Below are 23,326 nucleotides of genomic sequence, written 5' to 3'. Positions count from 1 at the left end.
CAAAAAATCTGGTCCTGGTCTCAGACACGGTCACACGGTCAGTCTAGAGCTTATACTCTGTCAGAGTTATAAGCACTTTATCAAAATACTTCAGATATTCATTATATAAGTTTGAAAAGACTAGAATATCATTGAGATATACAAGATATAAGATTTCATTCTATTTATAAAGAATTATATTCATCATTATTTAAAAGATAATAGATACATTTATCAGACTGAATAATATTATCAGAAATTTGAACTTCTCTCATTATATATTAAATATAGTTCATAGAACTGACAGTTCATCTACTGTAAGAATAAGTGCTCGCAGGCGATTATTCGGGTGTTTGCAGCTTGATGTAATATGTACTGTTAACTACTAGAAGTATTTGCAATAGAAAGATAAAATGTAAAGATTAAATGTATAATAGTATTTAAGCTGAGTTATGAATAGTATTCATGAACTTCAGTCTATATAGTTATGTGTAGTCAAGAGCTGCTAACTCTATTAATTATATAAGAGATAGAAATAGAGATAAAGAATTCATGAGAAGTGAGATTTCTTACATATTCTTCTCTCTCTAAGACTTTGTTCACAAAGCCTTTCACTGAGTGACTTTATAGAATTAACTCAGCACTGCAGTGATACTCACTAAAAATTCTTTACATCTATAAAAAAACCTTAGTGAGGAAAAATCTCTTATTACTATAAAGAGAAAAGAGTCTGTTACTCAGTTTCTTATTTCATGAGATTCTTTATAATCTACAGATTCTTCTCTGACTATTATATAGATTTATTTCACATCTTTCATATAGAAGAGTTTCAGTTGACTTTTAATTATTTTCATAAGATTCTTATGTGATCATTATACATATTACAGATTCATCTCACAGATGAATCACTCTCTATGAAATCACTCTTATCAAAGAGAAGTATTTATAAGTTGATTTTTTACTTATTCTCATAAATTATTGTTCTTTGACACTGTAGAATTGTGAGAAATTTTCTATTCTTTTATCAACTCTGTAGAATTATAGAATCAAGATATCTGCAGTCTGCAATCACTCTTTATAGTCATATAGAAAGATTCAGATCTGTGATTTATAATTACTTTTTATTTACTAGAGTAATCTGACTGTTCTGTAGAATTATTCACAGTGTAAGTAAATCTCTCTAAAGTAGTATAAATATCTTAGATCTATCTGTAGAATCTCATCTTCTTTTCTCTTTTTCTGTAACAGCTTTTATTCTTATAAACTGTGAGTATTCTTATTCATCTGTGAAGTATTTTCACTCAGATAATAGAGAGAGTGTGTTTCTGATAATATCTGTATATTAATTCAAGAACTTCTTAAGAATAAAAATTTTTTCAATTTCAATATCTTTATAAACAATGTCTGATTATTACTAAGCTTCTTATAAGTGTTTCTGCAACTTCTCTGATTACTTTTTACTGACTGATGAAGTAGAGATATCACTGCTTATAATAGTGTTTTCACTCTTCTCAGCTCTGTTACTGCGTCTGATCTTCAGATCAGTGATCAATCTCATACCTTCTTCAAGTCAGTCTCTGACTTTAAGCAGCACAGTCTCTCTCTTTACTATAAGTCTTTTCATAAGTAATTTCTTACAGATTCTAGCTGACAGTTATTATAAAGCTTCTGATTTTATCAGTGTCTTCTGCAGCTCTGCAGGTCTATAATCATCTTCTCTCTATCTACATAATCTCTGATCAGATATATGCAAATATGCCTAGATTCTCTATCAATGATTCTCACTAGACTGACCGTGTAACCGTGTCTGAGACCAGGATCAGAATTTTTGATAGTCTCATTGTCAATTCAACAGATCTCATTACACAGTTCTAACATTAGATAGTAGTTTCATACTGTCTCAGTGAAACTTACTGTCTACTCTTATCACATTTTTCAAATGAGACTATGATTTTCACTTCTCAATTTAAATTATTTTTATTGCTTTAAATGACTTTAAATCTCATTTGAGCGTTATCAAAAAGTGTTACTTTTTAAAAAATTAAAAATAGTCTAAAAAAAACCTTAAAATGTCTAAAAATAGTAACTTTATGCTAAGAATGGGACTAAATGAGACCAAATGAAATCACTTTCTCATTTTTTTCAAGTCATGATTTCATTTTGAGATCTGATATATAGTCACTTTACATGTTTATTTAATGATTAGTCCCAGCGGGATTCACGCTAAGAAATATATGAGACCAGATTAAATGAGATCAAATGTGAAATTCATGATTCTGACGGCCAGTCTAATTCTCACACTGTGATGCATTTTCACAATCTTATTATTAATCAGAGATGAGTTCTCAGATACTTATAAAATTCAGATAATCAAGATAATGTAAATGTTATAAATTCATGATAGAAGTTAGTCTGAATAAATGAGCTCTCTCTCTGTGTCTCAATTGTTTCTGAGCTGAATACTTCAGTATAACTGAGAAAGCAGATATAGCTTTATAAGAGATATCTAATCACATGTACAGACAGTCAGCTCTCAGAACTCTGCTATAACTGTATATACTCTGATATTCAGCTTCTCTGAAGTCTATGCATTTCTGATAATTTTTGTATCAAATATAACAATTGTCTGTACTGTAGATATGATACTCTCTGCTTCTTTGAAGAGAAAAATTAATAGTTGTAAGAGAATTGAGTGTTACAGATATTGAGAATATAAGTATGAGTTTTCTTTATTTTTTCTTTATTAATCTCTAAATTGTGTTCACAGCCCTGTTTTTATTTTCTTATTTTTTAGCTTTAATAAGAGTATGATTTCTTCTTCTCTTTACATACACTGCAGACTGTTCATCCCAGTATATCTTATAAACTAGAGTTTGTAAATAACAGTGTTAATGTCTTTATCACAATCAGATTCTTAGTGAAGACTGTACTATTCTGACTTATCAGAATTTACAGTATAAAAGTTATGTCTCAGCTTCTGCAGATATCTTATCTACTCAGATAATTCTTAAGTGAACTTATTCATCTTATCAAAATACTCTTATCACTGAATCTTAAATCAGAGCTTGTAATCTCACTTTTCTGAGTTAATAATTTCTTTAATCTGATATTCTCTTTCACTCTCTAGTACTTTGTAAATAAAGTGATGAGTTACAGAGTTCTCTTCTAAGAATTTCTTATATTTATAAAGCAAAGAGATATGAAAAATATTACATATCTACAATCTCAGTGATAGTTTCAATCTATAGAATTGTAAACTAACTTTCTTTATAATCTTATAAGACTCTATTTATAAGAGATTCAGCTTCTTACTAGATCTCTATGTGATGATATTTTCTAGACTTAGTCAGACTTTATTATCTTTCTTGAAACTCTTTATAATATACTTGAAGTCATAGTATCTCTTCTGATACTCTTAGATCTTTCTCAAGAATTTAGAAGCTTTCTTCTGAATCTTCTGAATTCTCTCAGCTCATTCACAGATATCATTACACTCTATAGTATACTCTCATAGATTCATCAAGATTATTCATGAATAAGTCTCAGTGAGTATCTCAAAGAGAGTTTTATCTGTGCTGATATACTTTGAGTTGTTATATATAAACTCTGTAAGTGATAATTAATATACTCAGTTATTCTAATTATAATTGATAAAGTATTATAGATACTGTTCTAATATACTCATCAGATGTTCTATCTGATTATCTGTCTGTTAATAAAAAGTCATGCTTAGATCTTATGAGATCTTCAGTATAGTTATCAGATCAGACTAGAACTCTTCTATAAAGATTAATTCTCTATCTGAGACAATATTCACAGACAACTCATGCAACTGAACTATATTATAAATGAAGATATAAGTCAAATTCTTTGACTTCAAGTTCTTATAAGTGAGTATAAAGTGTGTTATCTTGATAAAGTAATTCACTATTATCAGCACACTGTTAAAGCAGGTATTATATATGTTCTTACTTTCAGAGAGACTCACAAGAGTATTCATTTCTAGCTATTCTCAAGATTTCTATGAAATGAGTAGAGAAGTAAGTTCTTTATATAATCTGAACTGCACTATCTGTGAATTCTGATAAATAATGTAAGAATTCACTATCTTCTTCACAAGTTCTTGTATCTTCAGTCAGAAGTATTTTCTTATAAGCAACTTATAAGTTCTAGTATCTATAAAATAATCTGCTAGAGAAGACTTATGATATCTTTTAATAAGTTCTATACATAGAAACTTATTTATAAGTACATAAATTCAGCTCTCTCTTTATAAGAGACTATTTAAGTCTCTTCAATTCTTTGTTTCTGCAGAATTAATCTCTGTTATGAGTAGTTTCTAAATATACTGAGTATATTGATTCTTCAGTTGCAGTTCAGACAATCTGAATAGAAGATCTTATAAAGACTTATACTCTGTTTTCTCTTATATCAGATCTTCTACAGTACTTCTTAAAGCTTATAAACTCTTCAGATTATAGATATTCTCTTTAAGAATTCTTATAAAGATTCTCAGAGTGTTAACTCTCAGTATTATAGAGAGTAGTTGCACAGACTTCTTTTCTTTCTCTCTTCTCTTCTCTTATAGAGAATTAAGAGACTCTTCAGTCAATCTCTTTGTAATACTCAGTCTGAGTATCTTATAAAGCTTTTCTATCTTCTCTAGTCTTTCTATATCTGTTATTCTGATCTTCTTAATATAGTCTGATCTGTAAGAGAGTTCATTCACTGAGTTCTTAGTTCTCTTAATATATTCTATCTTAAATCAGAATTCACTCAGTCTCTGAGCTCAGTGAATCTGCTACTGCAAGAGTTTCTTAATTGAAGTAAACTGTTATAAGTTATTATAATCAGTTCTAACAGTAATCACTGTTATAAGACTCTCAAAGTAGTGATATCAGTGATGAAAGAATTTCACTATTATAAGAAGCTTCTGATTATAAATGTTATAGTTAATTTTCACAGATTATATCTTCTATAAGAAAAAGATTACTGAAACTCAGTTCTCATTTAACTGTAGTTACAAGACTATTTCTAAAATTATAAAGAAGAAGATATCTATCTTCAATCTGATTAAGAGTAAGAAATCAAAGTGAAACAGTATTACTATATCTATAAATATCTGTTTTAATCTTATAAAGATCTTATAAGCTTCTGAAATAAGAAAGTTCTTACAGTTCTCTCTTCTTAATAATCTTTTCATTCTTCATTTACAAGATAACTTCTTCTTATTTTCATTCTTTAGTAAGTCTGTAAGAGTTAAGAAGATTCTTATAAATGCAAAGATAAACTCTATAGAAATTCACAAAGCTTAGAAAGATCTGAATCTTATAAATACTAGTTAACTCTGACTATAATAGAATAGTCTTAACTTATGAAGATTTCATCTGAATATTATCTGCAGTGATTATATATTTTAGAAAATTAATCTAACAGATACTGAAGTTACACTTTATAAGCTTAATATACAGTTCTGTCTCATCTAAGATCTTTAACAGCCAGCGTGGCTCAGTTGATAAGACTGGTAATCAAGACCGCATATATTAGAGATGCATGAGTTCGAATCTCATTACTAGCATCTATCACTTCTTACTCATAAAAGCTCTCATAGAATAGAGACTGAGTCTAATTAGTAAGACTTAATACAGAATAGAACTCTCTACTGTAAGTTAAGTCACTAGTTAAGTGAGATTCTGTGAACACTTATCAGAGTCAGTATAAGATACTAATATCTTACTATTCTACTGTGCATCTGTCAAGGTTCTAACAATATAGAGTTAAGTCTAATATAGTGATTATACACTACTTAAGCAAGTCTCTAACTAGAGCTGTCATCAGAGCCTAGCTCTCTCTCAAATACAGAGAATGATTTTGAAAATTATCTAACTAGCAGGTCTAGATATATATCTAGACTCTAGACAGAGTACTCTGATAGACTAGAGTCTGCAAGCTCACTGTCAAGCTCTAATACTGATAGAGAGAACTGTAGTCATCAAGTCTATAATTAGTCTCTAATACAGAGTGAGGTCATAATGACTGATTGATAGATCTATGAGCATCTAATGAGACCGAGATCAGCAACTGAAAGCTTGATGTGTACATTATCAAGTGAGCAGTGACAGTCACTAACTAATGCCTCTGGAAATTAGTGACTGGCCTGAGAGAACAGACATGATAATCAGTTAATTATAGAGAGTTAAATGTAATTAGCTTAAGATGCATTCTGCGGGTGACTAGTGTCTGTAGTTAATTAAATATGAGGTTCTTATTCTCAACTGAGACAGGACTTAAATACTTAATAGACTTTCTATCAGAAACTCAAGCAGCTATAAGAAAATAACTTCATTCAGAAGTATCTGAATATGAAGAGATGAAAATTGATTAGATATAGTCTGTTAAAACAGCTATACACTATTTTTTAATAATTTTATTTTATTATAGTCTCTCTTTACTGTACTTGTTTCTTTCTATTCTTTTCTATCTATCTATTTAATGTGTCTATCTTTAAGACTATGTTCTCTTTTTCTTTGTCATAATATTTTCAAATGATTTCAAAGTATTAAAAGATGTTAAAATACTGTAATTTGTAAACAGTTTTTGTATTCTGAGCTGAAATTTTCTGATTTTATATATCTGAAATTGATAAGTGTATAATAGTTGACTTTATAGATATAGGAAAAACTCTGAGAACTAAAGATTCTCAGGTAGATATCATAGTCTCTGACTGCATATATAGACTGGCCGCCGGGACCATGAATTTCATGTTTGATTTCATTTGGTCTGATTCTATACATTTCTTAGCGTGAATCCCGCTGGGACTAATCATTAAATAAACATGCAAAGTAACTATATATCAGATCTCAAAATGGAATCATGACTTGAAAAAAATGAGAAAGTGATCTCATTTGATCTTATTTAATCTCATTCTTGACATAAAGTTACTATTTTTAGACATTTTAAGGTTTTTTTTAGACTATTTTTAATTTTTTAAAAAGTAACGCTTTTTGATAACACTTAAATGAGATTTAAAGCCATTTAAAGTAATAAAAATAATTTAAATTGAGAAGTGGAAATCATGATCTCATTTGAAAAATGTGATAAGAGTAGACAGTAAGTCTCACTGAGACAGTATGAGACTACTATCTAATGTTAGAACCGTGTAATAGAATCCGTTGAATTGATAATGAAACTATCAAAAATTCTGATTCTGGTCTCAGACACGGTCACACGGTCAGTCTATGCATACATCTATAATTGAAGAATAATAATAATAATAAGGTCTTTAACACACTTTGTACATGCTCAGTGTGTTCTTTCTTCTTTATAAAGTACATCATCACATTATTTAGATATATTATTATGAAGATATTCAGATATGCACAAAGTGTTTTATTAATAAAAGACTGAAATATTACAGAGATATTAATCAGATCAAAAGATATTACTAGATATTTAAACAATCTTAATACAGTTCTAAAGACAGTCTTTTATTCATTCTTAGACTGTATTTACAGCTGTGTATATATATTAATTATATTCAGTTATATGAATATAACAGCTTCTGTGAGACAGTTAATTACATTCTCAATCAGAGATAGAGAATAGTGACTCTTTATTATCTTGAAGTTCAGATTACAGTAGTCTATATATAATCTGAGATCTTTATTCTTCTTTTTTATAAATATCACAGAGGCTTCTGTGAAGATCTATGAAGATCAGATAAAGTTATTCTTCAGATTTTTCTTTATATAAATCTGTAAGATCTCTGTCTCATAATAAGAGAGCTTATAAACTAGTTCTTAGAAGAGTTTCTACTTTTTCATCAAATCTATTATCAGATTCTTCTTATAATAAGAAGAAAGCTTAGCTGTTTTTACTGAGTTGAATATTTCTGCAAGATCTTGATATTTCTCTGATATCTGAAGCTCAGTTTTTATGATTATGAGATTCTCAAATATTTATAAAGTTATTATATAGATGAGCTTATCTTCTCTAATTAACTCTATAGTATTAACTGATTCTATCTCTGTAAGTAAATCTGTTAACACTGATTGAAAGTATAAATCTGACTTGCAGACAGCTATATGTGAATTATATCTTTAAAGTTATATAAGTTTCAAGTATATATTATCTATAATATCTGTAATAATCACAGTTTCTGTAAATCTTCTTCAGATTTTAGAGAGATCTTACAATTTAAAAATGACTCTTGTAAGTTTCTCAGTTCTCAGATCTGAGTTCTTATACTCTGTTTATTATAAGAGCAGATTCTCAGTTTTCATTATTCAGCTTATTCACTCTGTGAGCTTTAGAAACACTATAGTAATCTGAGATTCTGAGTTTATTAATACTTCTTATACTTGTAGAGCAGTAGTACTGCAGCACAGTCTCTTCTTATAAGTAAGTATTTTCATTAGAGAAGTAACAGATTCAGATATCAACTTCAAGACTCTTAAGAAGATTGTTACTGACTCTGTTCATAACTTCTCAAATTTCTATTTTAATTTATCTGAATAGTTTATGTGAAGATATTCTGATTTAGATCAGATAAAGTAGAGTCTCTTTTTCTTAATCTCTCTATTATACACTCTGTTTATAAGAGCTTATAAAGCTCTTTCTCTCTACTTAGTAGTTAGATATGAATCTCTCTATATCTTATTATCTTTTTCTGATAAATCTATTCTCTGTTATTCTAACTCTTATAAGACTGATTGATAATTCACTCTCTGCAGATCTGTAACTCTCACAGTGATCTGTAAGTAATAAATAAAAGTTATCAGTTTCTTCAGAGTTAAGAGCTTAGATTTTTACTTAATGAGCTTATTCTGCATATCTTTATTCAGTCTCTTTATAAATATTATTATTTAGGTCTTATTTCAGAACTCTGTTTTCACAGATCTTAATTCACATCATAATTTTATAAAATACTATAAGTAGTTTTCATCAGATTTCTTATCTCTTTTTCTAATATTAATAATTACAGTTCAGATATTCTCTGTCTGACTTATAAAGTCTTTTAACTTATTCTCTAGATAGATCTTGAGAACAGATCAGTGAGATCTCTTATAATTATTCTCTAAATAATTCAGTCAGTTCTTGACTTTAGTGTAGTAGAGATCTGTTATTACATAGATAATAACTTCTTTATCTTTTATATTACACAGCTGAACTTGTAAGTCAATTTCAAATACAAACTTATAAAAGCTTTTATAGATTGTGATTTGATAAGTGATCTTAAGTAATCATAACTTAAGAAAGTTTCTTTTCAGTTTATAAGTGTCTTTGAAAATCATGTCTAGAGACTTAGTTTGAGAATGTTTACAGACAGTAAGTATTTCTTATAGAAAAATAGCTTGATTCTGTAAGAGATGCTCAAGAATATTCTTTACTGAGATTGATTTATTTATGAGTTCAGAGAATTTCTCTGTCACAGATACAGAGAATAATATTCTGTAAGTAATTAATAAGTTCTCTGAGACTTCTTTTATAGAGATTATTTATAATTCAGATAACTGCTTCTGAGTGTCTGCAGTAGAGTTTGCAGAGATTAAAGTATATAAGTTTTTAGTTCTTTCAGTTATAACAGATGATTGCTGACTGACTGAGCTTGAAATGTAAGAATAAGTACTTATAGACAATTATTTAGATATTTACAGCTTGATATGATATGTACTGTTAACTACTAGAAGTATTCACAGTAGAAAGATAAAATGTAGAAATTAAATATATAATAGTATTCAAGCTGAGTTATGAATAGTATTCGCGAACTTCAGTCTATATAGTTGTGTGTAGTCAAGAGCTGCTAACTCTATTGATTACATGAGAGATAGAAATAGAGGTAAAGAATTCGCAAGAAGCAGGATTTCTTATATCTACACAGATCTGTCAGTATTCTGAGAGAAGATTGATTTTTGATAGATATCAGGTGTTTTCAATTATATTCAACTGTTATTAAATCTATAACAGTGAATATTCATTCTTGATTATAAGCTTATTAAGTGCTTGATAATTAATACATATTTATCACTCTTCACTTATCTTTTTCATAAATAGAACTGAAAAGTCTTACATACTTAATAAGAATTATATAAGACTATATTTTAGAAGGTCTGTGATCTGATACTTCTGTTCTTTGAGATGTGTTTGTGACAGAGAGTACACATTCTGATTGACTGATTTCATATCTCTCATGTTAATCTCATATACAAATTCTTATTTCAGTAGTAATTCTGATAAAAGATTTGTTTAAAAGATCTTTTCATACTTCTTCAGAAGCTTCTTCATATACTTCTTCTCTTATATATTCTTTATCTTGATTTTCTTCACTTTCAGATCTCATATAATATACAGAATACTTTCAGATGAGGTCTTATAAATCATTCTCTTTGCTTATTAATATGTAAGCAGATTTAACTCTTCTATATCAGAGATATGAAATGTTCTTCTTATATCAGTTAATAGAATTGTATGAATCATTTTCTTCTTATCAGTTAATCACATATGATATGTACATCATTGAATCTGTGAATTGAACCTTTGAAATTAATTAAGTTTAAGAATAAGATTATATTTCACATTCTGCAGCTCTCACACTCAAATATAGCAAGATCATTTTCTGAAGTGTAAGAAAACTCTTACTCTTACAGATGATATCAAATATTAGCTATCAGACAATCTTATATATCAGGGATTCTTCACTCAGTAAACCTCTTTCAGTCTTTAAATTATATAATTATTAATATATTATGTAGAAGCTTCTATATCTATTAATACTTTTACAGTTATCTCTCAATTCTTATTCAAGTGCTCTTTATACATTAACATTTCAGGTCTTAAGATATTGAGATAAGTGTCTACTTCATTCTCATCTGCATCTTATTCAGAAGCCTGCTTTCTCTTAATATTTATAGAATTCAGAGAGTTATCTAATACAGACATCTCTTTCACTTTAAAGACTTTTCATAGAATATTAGTGAGTGTCTCTGAGCTCACTGATTCTGCTAGTTTTTTAACTCTCTTACTTCTCTTAACTGTGTATACTATGTGTAATTCTTTGTATTATGATTCTGACATCTGCAGTTGAGACAAGCTTGATGCTTGTAATATCAAGATTTTCACTCAGAGAATTTCTTTTTTAGAGAATTTAATACTTTAGCAATGATATTCAGATCTAGATTCATTATATCTGAGTATGTAACTTGTATCATAGAAGTCTGATTACTTATTCTCTACTGAGATATACTTAATTACAGTATTTTCTATCATAGTTGACTTATTTATTTCTGTATAATAAGAATATTATATACTTTCTTCACTGTGTCTGACTGTGAGATTAAGTATTTTCATTTCACTCTCAACTCAGATATAAGATCATGAATAAAGATCTGTAAATAGAAAGATATTGAAAGCTCTTCATTCAATACAAGATAGTATAAACTGAAGTATATAAAGTATGATATAAAATTATTCACTTATCTACACTCAGTGAAGTATTTATAACACTTATTCTATATATTCACTTTCTCAAAGTTGTGTAAGATTTATTTGAAAAACTTATTTTATATTTATGAAAATGAATATTATTTCAGATCTGTAAGATTTATCTTTTCATCAGTTATTTATAATAATTTCACTTTTTTATATAGAAATACAGCAGATCTTAAGAGTTGTTGAAATTTCATTAACTATCTGTCTGTGAGTTCATATTCAATCTGATAATATGATTGCATCTGACTTAGTCAGCTGATTACAGTATCATTTTTTCAGTTATTATTAAAGCTTAAGAACTTCAGCAGATCTTTTAGCTTGATATATTTCATACTTGAATTCTTATCATGTGTAGCAGTCTCAGATGATGTGTACACTTCTGAAGAGATTATGAACAATTATGATAAGACTTTCATATTCAGTGTAATTATCTATCTATGTAAATATTCAATCTTCTGCTACAGATCTAAGACCTGGTTTTCTCTATTCTTATTAAAAATGATAATTATATTAGTAAAGCTCTTTATCATGAATGCTTAATCTGCAGTGAATGTCAATTGTTATTTAACTTCTATCTCAGTCTGTCACTATGTATGCAATACTTCGATCTTGTTTAGAATTCTTGTATATGTATAAAGCTTCAATTTCAGTTCATTGATTTCAGCTGCTTTTCTTACTACTTTAAGTAAACTCTCTGAGAGATTCTGCATATCTTCTGATTCAGATAGCAGAGAAGAGTGTTGTTATTTATATTAATTAAAGAAGATATTCATTTCAGTCATTTCTTGTTAATTGTATAATATCTATTATTATATTACTATATTATTATATCACTATATTATTATATCACTATCTGTTATTATTATACAACTCTGATAATAATCACTCTTTTTTTTATTCTTCTTTTAGATAAAGAGTGAACTTCTTTAAATCTGATTCACTGCTCTTATTCTCTTTCTCATATCTCATCTATTTATATATAGACTGACTGTGTGACTGTGTTTGAAACTAGAATCAGATTTTTTGATAGTCTTATTATTAATTCAACTGATCTCATTACACAGTTTTAACATTAAATAGTAGTTTCATACTGTCTCAGTGAGACTTACTGTCTAGTCTTATCACATTTTTCAAATAAAATCATGATTTTCACTTCTCAATTTAAATTATTTTTATTACTTTAAATGACTTTAAATCTCATTTAAGTGTTATCAAAAAGTGTTACTTTTTAAAAAATTAAAAATAGTCTAAAAAAAACCTTAAAATATCTAAAAATAGTAACTTTATATCAAGAATGAGACTAAATGAGATTAAATGAGATTACTTTCTTATTTTTTTCAAGTCATGATTCTATTTTAAAATCTTATATATAGTCACTTTGCATGTTTTTTTAATAACTAGTCTCAGCAGAATTCACATCAACAAATGTATGAGATCAGATTAAATGAGATTAAACATGAAATTCATAATCTTAGTAATCAGTCTATTTGTATATCATATATAATATTTGTCTGAGTGTGAAGTTTTCTCTCAATAAGTAAAGCAGTATTAATCAGATACTCTTTCACTCACTACTCTTTATACACTATCTTTTGAGGTATTTTTAGAATTATACTGACATGATAACTATGAATTGCTTTATAGATGAAATTATTATACTCTGAAGAAGTCTGTACTTCTTATCAGTTTTTAGACATGCTATCAGATGTGATTCAAAGGTTTCTTAAGTCAGTGTATAATTACAGATGTACACTGACTTCTTATATACTGTACACTAAATTAATTGATAGCTGCTATGATCTCTTTACATTTGTAAGCAAGTTCAGAAGTGACTGCGTTATTATCTGACAGTTGTACATTCTAGACTGACCGTGTAACCGTGTCTGAGACCAGGATCAGATTTTTTGATAGTCTCATTATCAATTCAACTGATCTCATTACACAGTTTTAATATTAGATAGTAGTCTCATACTGTCTCAGTGAGACTTACTGTCTACTCTTGTTACATTTTTCAAATGAGATTATGATTTTCATTTCTCAATTTAAATTATTTTTATTGCTTTAAATGACTTTAAATCTTATTTAAGTGTTATCAAAAAGTGTTACTTTTTAAAAAATTAAAAATAGTCTAAAAAAAACCTTAAAAATGTCTAAAAATAGTAACTTTATGTCAAGAATGAGACTAAATGAGATCAAATGAGATCACTTTCTCATTTTTTTCAAGTCATGATTTCATTTTAAAATCTGATATATAGTCACTTTGCATGTTTTTTTAATAGCCAGTTCCAGCGGGATTCATGTCAAGAAATGTATGAGATCAGACCAAATGAAATCAAATGTGAAATGCATGGTCCCGGCGGTCAGTCTAGTACATTCTTTCAAATCATAATACTGTGTATTATATAATAGTCTCAGAGTCAGATTGAAAGAGAAGTATAATTTAAATTAATTAAATATAAGATTCTTATTCTTAACTGAGACAGAAATTAAATACTTAATAGACTTTCTATCAGAAACTCAAGCAGTTATAAGAAAATATCTAAATATGAAGAGAAGAAAATTAATCAGATATAGTTTAAAACAGCTATATACTATCTTTTAATAATTTGTTTTATTATAATCTCTCTTTACTTTACTCTTTCTTTTCTATTCTTTTCTATCTACTTATTTAATATGTCTATCTTTAAGACTTTATTCTCTTTTCCTTTGTCATGATATTTTCAAATGATTTCAAAGTATCAGAAGATGTTAAAATACTGTAATTTGTAAAAAGTTTTTATATTCTGAGCTGGAATTTTCTGATTTTATATATCTGAAATTGATAAATGTATAATAGTTAACTCTATAGATATTAGAAAAACTCTGAGAACTTTTAGTTCTCAGGTAGATATTATAGTCTATGACTGCATACATCTATAATTGAAGAATAATAATAATAATAATAATGTATAGTTACTCTGGAGTCTGATGAGTGAGGGTGTCAGGTCACATATGATGTTCTGGCTTATTAATCCTTTCACTATATAACTTCTCACTAGCTAGCAACCTTTGAATCAAGCAAGCTTTACACCTTTCACATTATCCATGTATGAAACACATAACAAGTAAATAATTACACACTCTATTGTACACGGGATATCTAAAATATGGGCCTATACATGCAGATAGATAGAACTAGATACAAACGTATAGCATACGTTCATCGAACCCTCTCTCGAAACCACTCAAGTCCTCCTATCACTACTCTCCATCTTCCCCATCCAAATTCCCAATAATGACTTTTGGCCGTCCATCATCCTCCTCACCCCACCCATATGTGTTCCAGATCCGTTTCCAAGTCGGGATATGAACAGGCATCTCCTCTCCGCGAATCCACTCTGTCCCTTCACCTATCCGCTGTGCTCTCTCTTCATCCTCTGCGGGAAGATCAAATCTGCGCATCCGTGATGCAATGCGTGAATCCATGACGACATCATCTAGCCATTCTCGTTCTTTAATATCTGGATGTTCCTTTTGCTTTCGTACAGATTTAGGCCATTCTTGCTCCTCGCTCTCGAGGAGAGTTTGCTGTTCGTAATGTTTTGAGAGGAATTGATGGGAGGATGATAATGATGGTGAGGACGGAGAAGCGTCGTCAGTAGTCGCAGTGGCGGAGGCTGCAAATTCATAGTCTACGCTGTCATTATTCTCCGCATAAGGTCGGGTTGATGCAGCGAGGACGATAGTAGCGACGTCCCGCCCTATGGCGTCGGCGAGATATCGTTGGGTGAGGAAGCGGTATATGCGAATAGGGGTATTGAGGAAACCTAGAATATGGGGGAATGCGACGGGAGATGCGTCGATTTCCTGCGGGATTGACGGCGCGAGTTGTTGAGAGGGGTAGGCAGCAGGGAAGATATATGCGGGCGTAGGGCCGGACGGTTTCTTCTCTTCCTTTTTCTTTTCTTCTGGTGTCTTTTCCGGTGTAGGTTCTGCTTCTTTATTCTCCTGTGGCTGTTCTGAACACGTGGGAGAGCCGTCTTCTCTGTTAGCTGGCGGAGAAGCAGCATTTATGGGCGATGGCTCTGGATTGGGAGAGGCTTCGGGTTCAGGGGCGGGTGCATCCATTGGTCCTAACCACCCTTCGTGAATACCGCGGATATATTCCTTCCATGTATGACGACCGATCACCACATCTCCCTTGATTACAGGTTCGTCCTCAATACCAAAATTCTGTCGAATTTGTTGAAGGAAATTGTCTGCCTCGTCCTCCTCAATTGGCTGCCCTTCGCCCGCTTGCCGCCTTGTTTTCCTGATTCTGTTCGCAACAGCTGCTCGGATATCCCCTTCCCGTCGACCCTCCAGTACCTCATAGTCCAAGGCCCCAGCAACTAGAATGGGTTTTATATACTCCTTAAAGTATTCTCGCGCGCTCCTCAGCCCATCGCCCGGCGGGGCAGCTAGGAATATTGTAAGTTTTCTTCGAGCTTCATTGGCCCGCAGTGGTTCCTTAGCAATGTGCGCTACTAAATTGGACCACTTTTCTTGCGCTCTTCGTTTCTGTCTGCGGTCGTAGACCAGGGCCGTGGTAAATGACCCAGTGATAGACAGGAATATGAGCCAATTCCTCGAAGGCAACTTCAGTCGGATATTTGGTAGGCCTGTTTTCAACTATGTTAGTGCTGTATGAAAATACAAAACCAGAAAAGTTTACACACCGAGCATACGGAGAGCCGGATTCTGGGGCTTTGGAGGAGGCGGAGGTTTCGGGGCCGCTTTTTGCGATACCCCAGATGGAGCTGAAGTTGTTGGTTCCGCCATAATGCTCCTGAGAAGTACCAAAATCAGCGCAGTTATCTGATGTACATAGATATATATACATATAAATAGCACAAATCGCGGGTTTGCCCGCGAAGTCAACGCCGTGTTAGTTATATGCAGTCTCCTCCTTCACTCCCATGCGGGAAAAAGCTTCGGCGCTCATCACCGGAAATACTTTAATCCATCTACTGAATATCAAACGCGTCACTTCGCTTATTTGGCCAATGGAAGACAACAATTCCGGGCCGTGCTGACGTAATGTAGGTTGTTTACCGCGCTAAGCATCAACCGTAGCGGCAAATCGGGGCTTTAACCTCGAACATTGTCCACTCCATTCCCTCCCTCGCTACTCTCCCTTATTTGTCAATTCTCAGCTGTGCGATACCCCGGATTTGTTTGTTGTCTTTCGTTGCTGCACCTGTAGACGGACGGCCCCATTGACTTGAGACGCGGTCTTGCTGGCAAATTGGCTCGCGTCCAATCAAGAGTGCTAGCTTGGGTTTTCGTTCGCCTGCCAACAAAAACCCCCTACCCTACCTACCGCCCCTCATTCGGTTTCACATTGGCAGTACAACAAGTCATTCTTTCGATCATCTTCTACAAAATAACTTTCTGGGCCCTTTGAGCCTTCTATCAAGATGGAGCCAAATAACGGAAACAGCAATAACAACAATAATAGCAACCGACTTCATTTGAATTTCGGTTTCAATGATCGCCCGTACACTGCCTCCGCAAACAACAGGGCTTATCCAACCACACCTTCGACCTTCCCTCAGCCGATGTACCCCGGTGGCCAGGATTATGTCGATTCCCAGAGTCCTCACACGGCCTTCGGGCAAGGCTATTTCATGAACAATCCGTATGCCCCCCAGCAGCCGCATGCTCAGGGTCACCCCCAGGGGCAGCAGTACGGTCAACAAACCGTGCCTTCACCACATGCAGCCTACCAAACTGGTCCTGGGTATCAGGCAAATGATGCAACAAATGGTCTAATTCAGCAATTTTCGAACCAGGATTTGGGTGGCGCTCCTCCCAGGGCTGGAATGTTTGGCCGCAACCCGGCTCAAGGACAACGTCCACGGACTGCTGGGGCTCAGCCATCGCCTCAAGCCTCAGGATATGCTGGTCCACCAATGCCAACCCGTAGCCCTAAACCTACTGGGGAAGAGGAAGAATTGGTGAGATGTGTCGAGAAATACTCGGAGAATGTGCATAAACGTGGCAGAGCCGCGAAGGAACTTGTTAATGTTTTCTTTCGTGAGAACATCGAACGTGCCCGTGACCGTAACCTTCGGTGAGTTTCATAGGTTTTCGAAATGGCCATTCTCCCAACATAAGAGGGTCAATTTGTTTGCAACTAACAGAATATTTTTGCCTGTATAGAGCTGTCAATCTCGACAAGGTCTTGACGAACCCAAGTCTTACGGAGGCCCGCAAACGCCAAGAAGCGGAAACTGTCGCCAAAAAGGAGGCAAATTTTCTTCGCTTCATCCGGACAAGAGAGACGCCGTCCAATTTCCAAACTCTAAAAATCATTGGCAAGGGTGCTTTTGGGGAGGTCAAGCTGGTACAGCGAAAAACTGATGGCAAGATATATGCCCTGAAATCCTTGGTCAAAACCGAGATGTTTAGAAAGGATCAGCTTGCCCACGTACGGGCTGAGCGCGATATTCTCGCTGATTCAAAAGATAGTCCATGGCTTGTGAAGCTGCACGCATCCTTCCAGGACAAGGCTTACCTTTATTTACTTATGGAGTTTTTGCCTGGCGGTGATTTGATGACTATGCTTATTAAGTATGAAATCTTTTCTGAGGATATTACAAGATTCTATATGGCAGAAATAGTGATGGCTATAGAGGCGGTTCACAAGCTCGGGTTTCTTCACCGGTAAGTTTTCCTATAAAATTTCTCGCTGTTCAGGACCATAGGTGTCTCTCCTGTCTAAAAAACATGATTCTAACAATTGTTTGACAGTGATATCAAACCGGACAATATCCTCCTAGACCGTGGTGGACACATCAAGCTCACCGATTTTGGTCTGTCCACTGGTGGGAAAAAACAACATGACAATTCATATTACCAGCAGCTTCTTAAAAATACTTCTGCATCCAAAGATAAGAACCGGAATTCCGGCTTCTTCTCTGACGCTATCAACCTGACTGTGTCCAATCGTGGCCAGATCAATACCTGGAGAAAATCCCGTAGGGCTATGGCCTATTCGACTGTCGGAACCCCTGACTATATTGCACCCGAAATCTTCAATGGTCAGGGATACACATATTTGTGTGATTGGTGGTCTGTCGGTGCTATCATGTTCGAATGCTTGGTTGGATGGCCCCCATTTTGTGCCGAAGAGCCCACCGATACTTACCGGAAAATCGTAAACTGGCGCGAGTGTCTCTACTTCCCGGAAGAACTGACACTCTCGCATGATTCTGAACATTTAATAAGAAGGTAAACCCATTCTGTACGAACACCGCTTGGCAGATAAGATCAAGCTAAAAATATTTGACCAGCTTTCTATGCGACCCTGAACACCGCATTGGTCGAGAAGGCGGTGCTCAGTTCGGAGCTACACAAATCAAAAACCATCCATTCTTCCGCGGGGTGGTCTGGGATCAGCTTCGCAAGATTCGTGCGCCCTTCGAGCCCAAGCTTACTTCGAATGTCGATGTGTCATACTTCCCAATTGATGAGATCCCACAAGAGGACAACTCGGCCCAACTCCGTGCCCAGGCTCGCGCCATGCCAGAGGAACAGGAGGCTGAAATGAGCCTTCCGTTTATTGGGTATACATTCAAGGCCTTCAATGCCTTCCAAGCAAGCTAGATTACATGTATTTTTTTCATTTGTTCGAGAGTTTTATCTAAAACCAAATGAATGAATGAATGCTGATTGTCGTGTTAAATCTAACTGCTTGAGTTGCGCCTCGTTGCTTGCTGTTCTTTTTTTCTTTTTTCTTTTTCTTCTTTCTTTTCTCTGCAATTTTTCTGGTTGACACTCCTTCCAATCAGCGAAGCCTCCGAGATGCAAACCGAATACATGACCAACCAATTACGATCAAGGGCGTACTGCCCCTTCACGAACATGTTTTAATCTTACATTTTCTTATTTATCTCATCTGGGCTTTCCTGCTGCTTTTCACCAGATTTCCAACTGTCCGTATGAGGCTGATCTGTTCAGCGAGATATGGATATTTTGAACGAGCTGGGTGTTGGTCAATATCGGACATGACACATTTTGCGTGCCTTAAGCATCCTAGTAATGGAACTTTATTTTAACTGAGCTTGCATAGGTTAGATCACTAGCTCATTTGGAGCATATCATATTTGCTATGACAATACAGTGTGATTTCCTCTATATTGCACTCGCTCTGAACGAAACCATGGTCAGGGTATTCTAACTTACATCACAAGAGAACAGAGCATCTTCGCGATATCATGGAATAGAATAACGCAGCGCGCAAAGGTCATATTTGAATAAGTTTAGATAAATCACCCATATACGAATGTATTATTAGCCCATAGCCCCCATTATTTTAATGCAGGTATCGAAATCCCTTTGGCCAAACTCCGCGCAATACCATAGAACTCCATCGAGAAAATAACAGATAGAAAAGAACGCAGGCGAAAAGTGCCACGAAATGCAATGACTACATCAATCATCTTCGTACAGGTCCAAGACCCGGCACGCCAGAATACCGCTCCTCCCGTTCCGTCTTGAACATCACCTGTATCCAAAACTCCTTACTATCCTGATCAAACCAAGTCCAGAACTTCCCCTCACTCCGATCCACCTCCCTAGCTTGCAGCTTGAAACCGCATGTCTGATACGGCTCCGCCGCAACAAGCAAATATTGGAAATCCTTATCCGGTGGGTCATCAACCTTCTGCTCAAAGGCCGACATAAACCGCACTCGAGGTACTTCCCCCGGTGTGATTTCCTGATACTGCAGCTGGAACAGCAATCCATGCTGCCTCGTGAGCGGATCTCTCGTCTTGGTGATTTTATATCCCGGCCGGCCAATCTTGACTGTGTTGCGCTTCACCTGCACGCCCATCGCGGCGGGTAGGAGGGAGCCATCTTGCCCCTTGCCCTCCTTCTGTTCGCGAGCAGCGCGGCGGGCGAGGTTGGTTTGGTGCTTGCGACCCTGGGTGTGGGCAAGGTAGGAGCCGTCGTTTTGGTGGACAGTTAGACAGAGGCGGCATTCAAAGCTGCCTACATGGTTTTTGAAGAAGTAGGGGTCCTTTTCGAGGTCGATGTTTTCGAGCGCCAGTTTGCGGAGTCGTTCGCGCCGGTCAGCGTTCGTGGCGGAATGGGAGGCGACGCCTCCGCCTCCGAATTTGGAGCCTGCGCGGTTCTGTTGGGAGATAGTTAGAACATTGCTTGAGTTAGGAGTGGAGAAGAGAAGTTAAGATGCGTGTCTAAATACCTGATAATCCATGATAATGGGTTCCGGAGGGATGTGATATTAGCTTTGAGTTGAGATTGACCAGTCGAGCTCGGAGGCGCATCCAAAGGGTTGAATGTATTATCACGTGATAGTTTTGAACAGTTGCCAAGAGAAATCGCGGAATCACTGGCAAGGCGAACTTTCACTCCGCATAGTATAAATCTCATGCTTGGATGATGATAGATAGACTATGACTATGTATTCAGTAATTTTGAATTCATAGACTATTTCATTTCTTGAATATTATTCTGTAATACTTGACAATCAATTTCAGTTTTAAACTTTAGGAGGCACAACATGGGCGTCTCGATAGGCTCCAGGCTTTCATTCGATGGTGCACTTTGTACAGTTCGCTATATTGGCGAAGTCCAAGGGACGAAAGGGCAGTGGCTGGGTGTAGAGTGGGATGATTCTACCAGAGGCAAACATTCAGGAGAGCATCAAGGGGTGAAATATTTTCAATGTATGGTGTAGTTAACCGCCCTGTCTACCCCTCATACGACCTCCATCATCACTGAACATGGGGGCTTACAAGTTCATTTCCAGGCAAAAGCAAACATCCGACAGCAGGCTCTTTTATACGCCCAACGAGACTGGCTGATCGACCTCTGAGCTTCCTACAAGCCGCAAATGAAAAATATGTTTCAGAAATTGAAACTGTGCCCTCTGGCCATGGGAACCTACCATCGTCCACGCCGATTGAGATCAGCGGCAAAATCGTTGAAGAAGTAGGATTTGACAAAATCCGCAAACTACTTGCAGAACTTCAGGAGCTTCGGATTGTTCTTCTTGATGGCATGCGTGTTCATGGCGTATTAGCTGGCGAAGGAAGCCAAGAGGAATATGAAAATGAGCTTGAAAGCATTGCGAGGACTTGTCCGAAAATTGTTGAGCTGGATCTCAGCCGCAATGTCCTTCGAAAATGGGCTGATGTAGCAGCTATTTGTGGTCAGCTTAAACTTTTGAGGATCTTAAAACTAAAGTAGGGGAAAAATCAATACATTCTCCCAAGTCATCGACTTCGTGCTAAATTGTCTCATAGCGGGAATCGTTTTGATGAAATTGACGAAAGTGTAACACTTGACGGTATATCCGAGTTATCACTGGACGAAACGCTTATAGAATGGAAGGAGGTAAGATATGAATATTCTTTTAGCTAAAAACATGCTTAATGTCTCCTTCAGGCCGCCGCTGTATCGAAACGGTTTCCGTCTTTACGCTCGTTATCACTCTCGGGAAATGAGTTCACGTCTCTTTCCTATCCCATATCAGGCAGAATCCAGGAGCTTACATTGGAGTATAATGGCTTCGAATCTATTCATTCCATCCGGAATTTGACCTCTCTACCGGAGCTAAAACGGTTATCACTTCGTGGAAATAGGATTAGCAGGGTGGGATCTAAAAATCCGGCAATGATTGCACACGAAACTGAGGTCATTTTTTCACCAATTCTCACTTCTGTTGATATATCCTTTAATAAAATAAATTCCTGGAAATTTATCAACATGCTTCCTAAAGTGTTCCCTGGGCTCACTACTCTTCGAGTTTCCGATAATCCGCTCTACGACCAGCCGCCCGCGCCTTCGCGCATAACAAATATGCCCGAATATCCAATGACCGTCGATGAAGCATACATGCTCACCCTTGCCCACGTCTCTCAGCTCGAGACCCTAAACTACGGTACAATCACAGACCAGGATCGCAATAACGGAGAGTTATACTACCTCTCCCTGATCCGGAAAGAGCTAGCCGCATCGCCACAAAGTGAAGAAAAGCGCGTCCTAGAATCACACCCGCGATACAAAGAACTATGCGATATTTATGGAGAGGTCGAAATAAAGAGGGAGACAGACGGCTCTGGAAGCGGGATACACCCTCGATCTCTCGCCGCTCGACTCGTCACATTTAACTTCTACCTAGTTGACCACCAAAACCAAAAACCATTCTCACAGAAACCAGACGCGATCATTAGTCCTAAGTACAACACCGAAATTCCAAAATCGTTCGACGTTTACCGCATCAAAGCCATCGTCGCACGAAACTTCTCACTAACTCCGCTCCGCTTCAAACTAGTATGGGAAACAGACGAGTGGGACCCGATCGAAGAATCCAGGGCTGAAGACGATGAATGGGATAGCAGTGATGAGAGTGATGAACCCAGTCGACAACTCGAGAGTTCAGCCTTGAAACAAGAAGATGGCACGAGGCTCGTGCGGCGTGAGGAGGAGCTGGTAGACTCTACGAGAGAGGTTGGGTTCTGGTTTACGGACGAGACTCGACATGTTAAGGTGCGGGTTGAGTTATTCTAGATAGTCTGGCCGGCTCCGTCCGGCATGGACACAAATATAATTACCATCGCATTTGTTTACATTCACTGCATGTTGAGTTGGGGAAATGATTGGACATGTCTTTGCCCTTTGAATGCATACTGGAACACGGCTCCAGCTCCAGCTTAGCATCGAGAATATACGTAATTAATCGTACCTACGGATACCTTTCTTCGCTCTCCTAACTTTCAATTACAAGTTGAACCCCGTGCTCGCAAATGCCAAGGAACAATATTTTGTATTACATAAGCGATGATCTACCCAGCGTCACTCAGATACG

The 23,326-nt window shown here is 35.2% G+C and overlaps 4 protein-coding genes across 4 annotated transcripts; 2 read left to right on the top strand and 2 right to left on the bottom strand.

Annotated features, from left to right (window-relative positions):
- Window positions 1-14,445: 14,445 nt before the first annotated feature.
- On the bottom strand, window positions 14,446-16,415 carry BDBG_07268 (mitochondrial import inner membrane translocase subunit tim54). The gene is made up of 2 exons (XM_031723013.1): window positions 16,164-16,415; window positions 14,446-16,106 (listed from the first exon to the last, which is right to left on the bottom strand). Exons 1-2 carry the CDS (start codon window positions 16,264-16,266, stop codon window positions 14,707-14,709), a joined length of 1,503 nt encoding a protein of 500 aa, XP_031580077.1. The 5' UTR covers window positions 16,267-16,415; the 3' UTR covers window positions 14,446-14,706.
- BDBG_07267 (AGC/NDR/NDR protein kinase) lies at window positions 16,380-20,882 on the top strand. Its single transcript, XM_002622269.2, has 4 exons — window positions 16,380-17,560; window positions 17,650-18,153; window positions 18,241-18,720; window positions 18,783-20,882. The coding sequence occupies exons 1-4, from the start codon at window positions 16,905-16,907 to the stop codon at window positions 19,093-19,095; spliced, it is 1,953 nt and encodes a 650-aa protein (XP_002622315.1). The 5' UTR covers window positions 16,380-16,904; the 3' UTR covers window positions 19,096-20,882.
- BDBG_07266 (splicing factor 3a subunit 2) lies at window positions 19,159-20,753 on the bottom strand. Its single transcript, XM_002622268.2, has 3 exons — window positions 20,699-20,753; window positions 19,369-20,626; window positions 19,159-19,245 (listed from the first exon to the last, which is right to left on the bottom strand). The coding sequence occupies exons 1-2, from the start codon at window positions 20,708-20,710 to the stop codon at window positions 19,928-19,930; spliced, it is 711 nt and encodes a 236-aa protein (XP_002622314.1). The 5' UTR covers window positions 20,711-20,753; the 3' UTR covers window positions 19,159-19,245; window positions 19,369-19,927.
- Window positions 20,883-21,016: 134 nt separating the features above from the next.
- BDBG_07265 (tubulin-specific chaperone) lies at window positions 21,017-23,028 on the top strand (the record flags this gene model as incomplete). The annotated part of the gene is made up of 4 exons (XM_002622267.1): window positions 21,017-21,182; window positions 21,266-21,701; window positions 21,762-21,852; window positions 21,904-23,028. 4 exons carry the CDS (start codon window positions 21,017-21,019, stop codon window positions 23,026-23,028), a joined length of 1,818 nt encoding a protein of 605 aa, XP_002622313.1.
- Between the last annotated feature and the right edge of the window lie 298 nt (window positions 23,029-23,326).

This window comes from Blastomyces gilchristii (assembly GCF_000003855.2).
Source record: "Blastomyces gilchristii SLH14081 genomic scaffold supercont1.18, whole genome shotgun sequence".
Classification (NCBI taxonomy): domain Eukaryota; kingdom Fungi; phylum Ascomycota; class Eurotiomycetes; order Onygenales; family Ajellomycetaceae; genus Blastomyces; species Blastomyces gilchristii.
The sequence above is the reverse complement of the archived record's forward strand: the minus strand, read 5'-3'. Positions and strand labels throughout refer to the sequence as shown.

Excerpts from the sequence above, each read along its gene's own strand:
- BDBG_07268 (XM_031723013.1), bottom strand. The coding sequence starts at position 16,266 with ATGGCGGAACCAACAACTTCAGCTCCATCTGGGGTATCGCAAAAAGCG. Across the intron at positions 16,107-16,163 it reads TCCGGCTCTCCGTATGCTCG|GCCTACCAAATATCCGACTG; the intron begins GTGTGTAAACTT and ends AGTTGAAAACAG.
- BDBG_07267 (XM_002622269.2), top strand. The coding sequence starts at position 16,905 with ATGGAGCCAAATAACGGAAACAGCAATAACAACAATAATAGCAACCGA. Across the intron at positions 17,561-17,649 it reads GCCCGTGACCGTAACCTTCG|AGCTGTCAATCTCGACAAGG; the intron begins GTGAGTTTCATA and ends TTGCCTGTATAG. Across the intron at positions 18,154-18,240 it reads AAGCTCGGGTTTCTTCACCG|TGATATCAAACCGGACAATA; the intron begins GTAAGTTTTCCT and ends ATTGTTTGACAG.